The 11,628-nt window shown below is 37.3% G+C and overlaps 1 protein-coding gene across 1 annotated transcript in view; it reads left to right on the top strand.

Moving 5' to 3' along the window:
• Positions 1-333: 333 nt before the first annotated feature.
• Positions 334-11,628, top strand: part of BMS1 (BMS1 ribosome biogenesis factor) — a gene marked incomplete at its 3' end in the record, with an annotated part of 17,167 nt that continues 5,872 nt past the window's right edge. The window contains exons 1-11 of the mRNA XM_009079545.1: positions 334-509; positions 879-1,069; positions 2,052-2,131; positions 3,804-3,992; positions 4,516-4,658; positions 6,000-6,121; positions 6,768-6,964; positions 7,648-7,784; positions 8,343-9,175; positions 10,085-10,186; positions 11,121-11,278. Of these exons, the coding sequence (XP_009077793.1) occupies positions 334-509; positions 879-1,069; positions 2,052-2,131; positions 3,804-3,992; positions 4,516-4,658; positions 6,000-6,121; positions 6,768-6,964; positions 7,648-7,784; positions 8,343-9,175; positions 10,085-10,186; positions 11,121-11,278 (2,328 nt within the window). The remainder of the gene's footprint in view (positions 510-878; positions 1,070-2,051; positions 2,132-3,803; positions 3,993-4,515; positions 4,659-5,999; positions 6,122-6,767; positions 6,965-7,647; positions 7,785-8,342; positions 9,176-10,084; positions 10,187-11,120; positions 11,279-11,628) is intronic.

Raw genomic sequence — 11,628 nt, 5'->3', positions numbered from 1 at the left:
GGCGCGGCACAGGTGCGTGGTGCTGGCCCGTGCGGAGCGACCCGCGGGAGGACACTCTCCCCTCCTCAGGGCTCCCGGGAATTCGGCTTTGCCCGCAGGAAAGCGGCGACAGGGCCTGGGGGATGCCGGAGAGCTGCTTAGGCCGTGCGGGCTGCAGTGCACTCGTGTGTGGCCCAGCAAGGCGTGAATGAGTTTCCTGCTCTGAGCTGGTCAGGTCATGCTTGCACAGTGCTGTGTGTATACGCTGTGTGTGCTAACTGTGATCTCTCCCTGTGCCCGGTGTCACGCAGGAAATCCACATCTTATTGGTTGTAAGTAACTTGGAAGAAGAAGATGGAAGAAAAGGAGAAGAAGAAGCATCGTGCAAAGCACAGTGGGCCAAAGGCAGAGAAGAAAAGGAAACGTTATCTCAATGACCTGGGAATAGGAGATGAGGAGAATGCACGGAAGAGAAACCCCAAAGCCTTTACAGTCCAGTCTGCTCTGCGGATGGCCAGAAATTTCCATAGGTAAGAAGTTGGAATTGGTTGTAGAGCATGTAGGGTCGGCTGGGTGGATAGGTGTGGGCTGGGGTTTCTCTGTTTACTTTGTGTACTAGGAGTGTGGTTTTCATTGGTGTGTGTAGTTTTCAAAGTTCACTAGGTTGTGTTGCAGTTTATGCATGTGTCATACCTGTGGTGGTTTCTCCACCTGTTATGTAGTACGGCTGTGTTAATCCATGGAAAAAATCTATAACTCCTTAGGCTCCATGGGAGTTTCACATCCATGTTAGTGTCTAGGCTCATGGTGTGCAGAAGCTTTTGCAGATACAGAAGACTTTGAAAGAATAAATATTACTGTTTATTACATTCTTATATTTATTGCCAATCTCTTCTCAGAACTCAGGATTTGAAGACTAAAAAACATCACATTCCTGTGGTTGATCGTACTCCTTTGGAGCCACCTCCTGTGGTGGTGGTTGTAGTTGGCCCTCCCAAGGTTGGGAAGAGCACTGTAATAAAATGTCTCATTAAGAACTTCACAAGGCAAAAGCTGGTTGAAATCCGTGGTCCTGTTACAATTGTTTCAGGTGAGAACAACAATATGAGAAATAGAAATGCTGTTGTTGTGCTCCTTGTCTTGCTTTTGGAGCTAGGATGTGTTCATGTTCTCATAATTTTTAGTCATTTTGAAGAAATCATTTGGATGTGTGATCAGGCAATACCTTTTAAAAGTAAAAGAAGAGTGAGTTTTGGGCTTTTGGGGACTTGTCCCTCTAAACTTGTTTTTCACTCTGCTGAGATCCCAATTCTATTTTGTTTGGGGTTTGCCTTTCTGACTTCAGTTTCTTTCACACCCAAACTTTTCACAAGTTTTTCCTCTGGTTTCTCTTTTCCCTTTTGAACTGTGTTTCTCTGGCTTCATCTTGACCACTACACACTTCATATTCTTTCAGGTTCCCTGTCCTATAATCCTGTCCCTTTCTCTCTTAAGCAAAGAATTACTTTGCCTAGCCAGTTTCAGGTCCATTTCTCCACCTCACCCCCTGGTCAGTTCCTTTTCCTTTTTGTTAAGTTTTCAGTTGCTATTTCCACATATCTTAGTCTATTTCCTTCATGTTTCCCTGAATATTACCAAGGGTGTCACTGAGGTTCTATGCACAGCTCACAGCAGCTCAAGGAACAAATTTGTACATGCTTGAACACAGACAACTATGTTGGTGCAGGTAAACTCTTCAGAGACTTTCACTAAAGACAAAAGAATATGAAATTTTTTTTTCCCCAAAGTAAAAAAAACATTTTTTTGCTCTTAGCATAGTTTTTTGAAAAGCCCAAACAACTCCTTTGAAAACTTGTGCTTAACCTACTGAGTTTAAACTGAAAAAATATGTAATTTAGCAGAATTGTAAACATGTCTAAACAGGCACTTCTACAGTGAACAATCTACATGTTAAACAAGAATTTGAGTCCCTGATGCCCTTAAAGAGTGTCAGCAATGTGACCAAAGAAGAAAACTCTACTAATTGGTTTCCTTCCTCTGTTTCGGTTTTTGGTTCTTAATTCTGTTTTCAGGTAAAAAACGCAGGCTAACTATTATTGAATGTGGGTGTGACATTAACACAATGATTGACCTGGCTAAAGTTGCTGATTTGGTAAGTTAACAATGGCACATGGTTTCTACTAGAATTTATATTGACCATACTATTTTTGCCTGGGCTGCACCAATGTCTGATTCTCTAACTGTTGCTGTTGAGGGCAGAACTGTCTTTGGTTTCAGAGAGAGCAGGACTTAAACACATTGACAAACCTAATATTCTGGAATTGACCATAGGACTTTCCTTATCTTAGGGGTGGGGGCAAAAGTGTGTGTGGTGATGGGGAGGGTGTGAAAGAAAGGAAATGCAACTGAACTTCATTGCTAAGGCAACTGGTAAACTTTTAATGGAAGATCTCATAACAAGCCAAGGTGATACGGTGACTTTTCTTTAATGTATTTGGTTGAACTGTATAGAATCAAAATGGTTGATAATCAAGAAGCCTAAAGTAGAAATATGGATTAATTTACCAGCTGGGGTTTTATGCTCTCTCATGTCTCTATGTTTGAAGATCATTGTGAAGTAATACGACTGATTTCAATGGAGTGTGGTCACTGTTGTAATTTACTTGTAACTTTTGGATTAGGGGATTACATCAACTGATCTTGGGGATCCAATCCGTGATCCATTTGTCTGTTTAGAGTTTTACTTTACATACAGATTGGTAGCTGATCAGGGTGTGGGATCCTTAGATATGTAATAACTATATAAATATCTAAATACATAAGTGCACTAATCTAGATATTGTTGTACTTCCATGTTTTCTACCTCAGCAAGGGAGATGTATTAAACAATACAAAAAGTTTTTATTAGTAGATATGATGGGTGTTGGAGATTTTGTGTGCACATGGTGATGCTGACAATATCTGGGTTTATTGTTGGGGGCTGAGATGCTTGAAGATCTGTCATCAGTTCCCATAAGTTTTAAACTCTTTATTGTTGAGACCCTAAAACAACTTTGCTTCCACCTCAGCAAGGGAGATGTATTAAACAATACAAAAAGTTTTTATTAGTAGATATGATGGGTGTTGGAGATTTTGTGTGCACATGGTGATGCTGACAATATCTGGGTTTATTGTTGGGGGCTGAGATGCTTGAAGATCTGTCATCAGTTCCCATAAGTTTTAAACTCTTTATTGTTGAGACCCTAAAACAACTTTGCTTCCATTGTGACTGTTTTTCCCTGTGTCAATGCATTTTGGTGATGTGTAACAGTAATTGCAATGTGTGAAGTAAGTTTGTCTCATTTTACTAAAAGACTTGGCCTTCAAGGCATTAGTGCATCCAAGACACAGATGTAGGAATTCTATTAATTTCTAAGATGTTCCTGAAAATATTGGAAGGTACTCAATTTTGCATGTTTTAAATTCACCAAGTAAACACTTGTTCAGATTTTATTATAGTGCTGTATGTTACTGCATTTCTAGAGCAGTCTCATTCTTCTGTAGCTGTCTCAGATACAATGATCAAATCAAGTCTATATGAAGGAGGTTTGATTGACTGGAAGAAGAGATTTGATTTCCTAAGCCCCACTAACTTCTAAAGCAGCAAAGATCTGTACTTTAAAAAGCCAAAGTTGGTTTTCAGGTTATATGAAAAAAGAATTACTAAACCTTTTGCAAGATTTTGGTTCTCAGGAAGCTTATGACTTTAAAGGTGTGGTCTTTGAAATTAGCTCATGTGGGCACCGTGGTATTGCTATAGTGAAGTGTGAATCTTGTGTTTCCAGGTTCTAATGCTTATTGATGCCAGCTTTGGATTCGAGATGGAAACATTTGAGTTCCTGAACATTTGTCAGGTACATGGCTTCCCCAAAATTATGGGAGTTCTTACCCACTTGGATACATTCAAGAACAACAAACAGTTAAAGAAGACTAAAAAGAAGTTAAAGCACAGATTTTGGACTGAAGTGTATCCGGTATGACATTTAACATTAATTTCTTCATATATTTTGCTTTATGGATGCTGAATTAAAAGTGGGGCAATGTTAAAGTACACGTTAAATCCCTACATTTTACTTAAGTGTTTCTTATGTTCTTATATATTTTAAATAATATAAGTGAATAATGTTGATATTGTGTCAGATTATGTAATCTTTCTTCTATTTGATAAAATACTTGTGTGCTTATTCTCTATCCCACTGTGATAAGCTACTAAACATGTTCTACTAGTAAACAATCTGTTTGCAGGTGCTGTGCAAGGAGGATCTGCTTGGAGGTCTGTACAAGGTCTTCTGGATGTGAATGGTTTTCCCCTAAGATTTAGGGGGCAGTTTTCATGTTGAAGTAAACTAGTTTGTTTGATCTTTTAGAACCAATTTTAACCTACAATTTTCAGTTACGATTTGCAAGTTAGAATTGCATTATTATCTTTGGTCTATTTTTTATTTTGTAGGTATTAAATTGATGTTTAATGTTTTTATGTCTTTTTAATGTGTTTAGGGTGCCAAGTTGTTTTATTTGTCTGGGATGGTTCACGGAGAATATCAAAAGCAGGAAATTCACAATTTGGGACGTTTTATCTCTGTTATGAAGTTCCGACCTCTTACTTGGCAAACATCTCACCCATATGTTCTCGCAGACAGGTGTGTATTTTTCTCTCTCTTCTTCCATCTCAGCACAGAGAGCACCTTGCTGTTTGAAAAAACTGGTGTTTGAGCCAGTCAGCTCTGTGAGGGAATGGGTGTCAGTGTTACCTGGGTGGCTTTGGGAAGTGAAAGCCTCTGCAGGGTTGTGCCATTAAGTTTAGCCATTTAGTTTTCATTTGTGTCGGATCATGTAGATAGGCCTTTGGTATATTGTAAATACTTTTGAAACATGGAAAGAGTAATTAAAATAGTCTTGCTTGTTGATGATTATATTGAATTTCTGTGGAAAATGAACAGCATTCCAGCAATTTAACAACACTGGTGAATTAGTCCTCAGTTTCCTGGAATATGCCTTCTGCTCCATCTCCATCTATAGCATTTGATTCACAGTCTCTTTAGAACATGAAAGTAATCTTGGTGGTGGTTGTGCCTACTTGAGAAATGACCTCATCTTTCATATTTTATTGCCAGAATGCTTACAGTTATGACTGTAATCCCCCAAGAACCCAAGGTGCCTAGAATGAACCTTTTTCAAAGCTGTAATTCTTTAGGAAAAACTGTCAGAGGAGCAGATAAACATCATGCAATGTTGAGGAATACATCTGGTCCCGGTGGCTCAGCTTGCAAGCTGAGTCAATGTATTCCTCAACAGCAAAGTCCTGCAAAATATGCAAATCAGAGAGAGGGAAAATGCAAAAAAGCTACCCCATAGTTTTTCAGTAACGTTGTTTCAGGTTGCAATAACTGTTACAGTTATTATGATTGTTGCATGAGTTTTAAGCTGACCTGCAGCCAGGATGTGTGTCCCATTCTCTTCCTTGGCTGTGTTTGTGTTGCCTCCCTCGAACAATGTAGGAAGAAGTTTCCTCTTCATCTGCCTGCAAACAGTCAGTCTTTTTTCTGTGGTAGCTTTTGTATTATTCACCACCATTATTAGGGGAAAGAAGGTATTGTGTGGCTACAGGGAATGTGACTTTCAGCTGTTTGCCCTCTAATGGCAAAACTGATTTGAGGAGTGATCTCTGTGGAAAGCATATAAACAATACATAAAATGTGCTAAGCAATCAGGACATGTTTAGTGAAATGTCAGAAAATCTTCTGGAAATAAGTTGATAAACATGATTATACAACTTCTTAAATACAATTTTAAAATGCTTTGGAAGACTTCTTTCTCTTTAGATTTTTTTTTTCTTATGATCATTTTTTATGATGATTAGAGCTTGCAGAGCACACAGTGGTAGCAGTGATGCTGCAGTTCTCTTTTCGTAAATTACCTTTTTGCAAAAGCTGCTGTTGGGATTGGTGGATATTTTAACTTGCAGTTTGAATGTTGTGTAGAATGGAAGAGCTGACAAACCCAGAAGATGTTCGAATCAATCCCAAATGTGACAGGAAGATATCACTCTATGGATACTTGAGAGGAGCACACCTGAAAAATAAAAGTCAGATTCATATGCCAGGTAATTTTTCAGACTCTTAAAACTTTGTGTACTGATCTGTGGATAACAACATAGTTGAAATGATTTGTATCTTTAAACTGTATGTTGTAAAACATATTTTTCACATGTCTAAATACGTGTTTGTAAAAAGTTGCAATTAATTTTGCTTTTTTTTTGTTGCAACTTTAAACAAAATATTCAGTGTTTAAATTTTTGAAGGTGTTTTGCTTTAAAAGGTGCTTGAAGCATAAAACATACCAGTCCTAATAATTAAAAGTAAATTTGGCTTATGTAATATTTCTCAAGCTCATTGAATAATTTAATATTTGAAGTGAACGATTAAAAAATTTAAATTAAGAAATAGTTCAATAATAAGTTTATGGATTCATTAAGAAAAGTGAGTTGCTAGTTTTCTCATTGTTCTTACAAGCAAACAAAGATTCACAGGACTCTGGTGAATTTATGTATGCTTCTCTTAAGTTCAGTGGTAAGGCAGAAGAATTGGATATTTGGTACAGAGCTTGCTGTTGATCATCACTGAATAGCACAATGTTTTGGGGTGGTGTTTTTTTGGTTTCTTTTTGTTATTCTGTTAATGGTGAATTGTACAAATTTCAGAATCAAAAATTTGTGAAAACCTTGTTGCTTCCTTTGTCTGTCACCCCAGGTGTAGGAGACTTTACTGTGAGTGATGTGAGTTTCCTGCCAGACCCCTGTGCTCTACCTGAACAGCAGAAGAAACGTTCTTTAAATGAGAAAGAGAAACTTGTCTATGCTCCTCTTTCAGGAGTTGGGGGTATTGTATATGATAAAGATGCTGTTTATATTGACCTTGGGGGAAGCCATGCTCATGAAAAAGAAGAGGTAAGGGAATGCTGTTGGTGATTTGAATTCTGTTGCAAAATGTAATTTTTATCCCTAGAATCCAAATAATTATCTATCCATAGTGGGTATTGCTGTTTTCATCGTCTGTGATTTCAGAGAAGGGGTAGTTCTATTATTTGTTACTGTGCAAAACATCTGAAAGATCAGTTAATAATAAGTACCTAAAGGTCATGCAATAATCTTTCCAAACATTGACTTAAGATTTATGAAAACTCCTGGCACTGGGGTATTATCACTCTTATTTTGCAGGTCATGGTGATTGTGGGAGAACACTTAGAGGATTTGACTGCTCAAAGGGAGGGATGAGAAACATTTGCATACAAACAGATTGAATTGAGCTTTTTTCCCCTGTATTGTGTAAAATGTTAAATACCTTTGTGTCTATGACAGTGTGTGCTTGCTGATATTTACTGTAGTGGTTGCATATCATGAAGGAGTCCCTCTTTAATTTTTCCTGGGTTGATACCATATGCCTTGTTGAAATGTGAAGAGGGGAAGGGAGACCTTGCTAGTCTTAGAAAATGTTTATTTAGAATGCTCTGCAACTTTTTCTTGCATATACATATTTCTGCTGTTTTAGGCAGGTTAATGACTGCAATAACTGTTCATTAGACATTTACTTACTCATTTTAATTGAAAAGTAAAAAATCTTGGCTTTTCAGGAGGAAGTGAGACCAAATCATGAACTTGTTCAGAGCCTCATCTCTACACATTCAGCCATTGATGTTAAGATGGCATCAAGCAAAGTCTCTCTCTTTATGGACTCTAGACCCTTAGGTTCAGAAGATGTAGGACAAGAGTAAGTTTTGAGTGCTGAGCAGTGTTTGAGCATGAATTAATATCTTAATTTCAGCCTCTAATTTAGGAAAAATTCTCAATAGAGCACAGTTAGTAGAATGGCATATTGTCTAATTCTTCCTCTTCTAAGATTACTCATATGCCACACTGTATTTTGAGATAGAAATATTTGGTACTAGAAAGTTTTGTAAGCAGTACAGTCCTGCCTTCCAGGAATTTCTTGCTGATATAGCCCAAGTAACATATTTCTGGTTTTTTGTTCAGTGTTTTAGATAATGTCAGTCATAGTCATCTGTAAAATACATTATATAACCTATTTTCATTCCATGGAAAATGAGAAATTTATTGCAATTATATCTGGCTGTAACGTAGGGTGTATTCTTGCATTAATAGGCATTCTATATACTTAACACCATTGCCTTTTTTAATGCTCTCTCTAACCTCACTTTGGAAAACAGTTATAACATTTTTACAAAATGTTAGCATGAAGTTTCATTGTTTCATTAAAATTTTCTTGTATTTGACCATCTTACCCCAAATGTGGTCTTTTGGAAAACAGGTTTGTGATGCCAAAAGAAGAGAGGCAGATTGATTTGAAGACTGGAAGAGTACGTCGGAAGGCAATATTTGAGGAAGAGGAGAAAGAAAATGATGATACAGGAAGTGATGAGGAAGATGACCAAGAAGAAGAAGAAGCAATGTCTGAGGATGGAAGTGATGGTGATGATGAAAATGATGCTGAGGCAGAAAATGACAGAGAGCAATTAGGGGAAGAGATGATTATTAGGAAAGCCAAACGTCTGAAAACAGAGGTGGCTAAGGAAGAAGCTGTAAATGAACTGCCAGCATTTGCAGACAGCGATGATGATCTTGAGATGAGTTCTGAAGAAGAAGAAAGAACTGCCCCTGATGACAGTGAGATGGAGGAAGATGATGATGAGGAAGAGGAGGAGGAGGATGATGATGAACAAGGGACTTATGAAGATGAAAGCTCAGATAGTGAATTTGAGGCTGCAAACAAAAGAGCTGAATCTAAGCAGTGTGAAATAAATAGTGAAGATAGAGAAATGAAATCACAAATCTCTGATCACAGTCTGAAAAGAAAATCAGTTCTCACTACAGATTCAGGAAACTGCACAGCAGAAGAGGCATCAGAATGGGAGGTTGAAAACTCTTCACTTGATGAGGGCGATGATGAAGGAGGATCACATGATGAGTTAGAAGTTGAAGAGTCAAATAGGAATGGATTTCAGCACAGTCAAGCAACAAAAGCTGACAGAGTTAGACAGACTGAACTTGAATCTGTAGAAGCTGAAGATGATGATGTGGAGAATTTACTGAGAGAGGACGAGGAATACGAAGAAAAATTAGACTTTTCTGCTGACACCACAGGTAGGCTATAAATGTTAAATTTTTACTGTCCATTTTTAATTGGATTAATTGTTAAAGGATATAATTAATACTAAATTTAACTAAAATTTTTTAAATAAACTAATTTAACTAACTGGTTAATTAACTTTTAAAATTAACTGATTTTTACTAAGACTAAAGTTACCCCTCATATATATATATATATATGTATATATATTGCTAAGTGGCAGACTTCACATTAGGAAACCTGGGAATATCTGCTCTTAAGCCTTTCATTTGCAATATAGTATTCAGGTCTCAGGTTTCCTTCCTTTAAAGTGGCAGTGATTCATTTTATAAACTTCACTGGTTTTGCATATACTTATCTTTAATCTTTATGGCTGTGTGTGTAAAACAAATTATGATGCTGTATTACATAGTCTAGAAAGACTTAAATATTCTTGGGGAAATGTTAATAAAATGCATTAACTACTCACTGAGCACTGGAACAGGTTGTGGAGTCTCCCATCTTTGGAGATACTCAAAAGCTGTCTTGAGGTGCTGCTGAGCAACCTGCTGTAGGTGTCACTCCCTGAGAAGTGGGTCTGGACAAGGTCACTTCCAGAAGTCCCTTCCAACCTCAGCCTTTTTGTGAGTCTGTGAAGACATGTATCATCATGAACATAATCAAATCTGCCACTATTGCCAATAAATTCTTAAAATTTTGGCCTAAAATGAGGACTTGTCAGGGAAAAAAATGAGTAAGTGATAGATTTTTTTTAGCCACAATTTATGTTTCTGTGTATATATGGAGTATGAGGAAAAGAAACTGTGGGTTGTATCTACACTTCTTAAGCCTGTTGTTATCATGTCCTGATTTAAATTATTTTTTTAGTTCCTAATTCTACTTCTTTTTTGGAGGTAGAATGCAATTTTTTCTTCCATTTTCAGGTGCACTTAAGTGGAAAGAGGACCTTACACAGAAGGCAGCTCAAGCCTTTCTCAGACAGCAACGTTCAACTCCCAATCTTCGTAAACTTGTATATGGAACAGGTACACATTTGTTTGGAAACTTGTCTTAATAGCTTTTTAGCTGTTTTCAAGTCTGAATATTTAAGCACTGTCTTTTGGTGAGAGGCTTGAGGAGAGTTAATTGACTTTTTTAATTGCTGATACTCATTATCACTAGTAATTGTAATAAAGACAGTTTTTACTTTTCCAATAAAAGGCATTTTGAACTCATTTTGCAGAGTACTCGGTTGTTACTTGTGCTTTCTGGTACAGTGTTTTCCTCCAAAACACTTAAAGTTTGATCATTTATATAATTGCCTGGTAGATATTATGCAAATCCATCCTAAAGAGATGATGTTTGGATGTTTTCAAGAATTTCTTTCTCTTAGTGGCTGAGTGTGGAATATTCTTTTAGACATGGCTTAGTATTACCGTGTCACTAATAAGGATGTTTGTCAGGGGAAAAAGTAGCTAGCTGGCTTAAAAGGAAGAGAAATTGCTATTTATATAATTTGTCCTGTTTAATTCACAACTTTGCCAATGATTTTCTGAGTGTGCAAACCTCATCAGTCAGAACCTTTGTAGAACACAATGAGAATCTGGCTTTTGTAAACCTTCCACAGTGCAGGAGTGGGAAGATTTGCTGACAGATTCTCAAGTCTGATATTCTTAATTTACAGACAAACCTAATGTCCTTCCTGTTCATAGATCATTTTGCTATTGTTCCTATTTATGATATTGAACTAACACCCTGTTACTTACTGGGTAATTTTTTTCACATTATTCCAGTTATGCAAATAACTGGATCAGTGTACCTTTTGCTTTAGTCTTTTATACTGAAAACTATTTTTAGTTTGTGTTTTTTATTTCCTCAAATTACTGTAGGTGTTCTGAAGTGTAAGACAGCAGAGAGGTGGTTAATGAATATAATATATGGAGTGTGGGGGAAATTACACCCTTTGTATGTTTCATTTAGCTGCAGAGGATGAGGACCATGAGAGTGAGGATGCAGCTGATGAACTTGGAGGTTTGTTTCATGTCACCCGTCCAGACAAAGCATCCAAACAGAAGGCTAATGCTCTTGACTGCTCCAAGTTTCTGGTAGAAAAGCCACGAGATTGGGATTTAGAAGAGGTAATAATACCATTGGATAGTTGCTTCTGCATATCCTGTGCTGGTTATGTCTTGGCTATGTCTCATAAAGCACTGCTGAGTTGTCATTGAAACAGACCTGTGGGAGCTGTGCCCAGAGTGTCTTACATTCTGCTACTTGTTGTCATTAGAAGTATTTACTAGCTAACAGATTTTAAGGCCTGTTCTTACAGGAGTGGAAAGTTACAATAAGCAAATTTAATGCTTGGCTGTAATGACTATTTGGTGGATGATAGTTTGCTATTTATTTACCAAAAAGTAAAAAACAGGAGAGTCCCAAGTGAAAATGCAATGTAGAGTAGAGACCTTGTTAGTGTAAAGACCTTTGGGCA

The sequence above is a fragment of the Acanthisitta chloris genome, unplaced genomic scaffold (assembly GCF_000695815.1).
Source record: "Acanthisitta chloris isolate BGI_N310 unplaced genomic scaffold, ASM69581v1 scaffold43707, whole genome shotgun sequence".
Taxonomy (NCBI): domain Eukaryota; kingdom Metazoa; phylum Chordata; class Aves; order Passeriformes; family Acanthisittidae; genus Acanthisitta; species Acanthisitta chloris.
The sequence above is the reverse complement of the archived record's forward strand: the minus strand, read 5'-3'. Positions and strand labels throughout refer to the sequence as shown.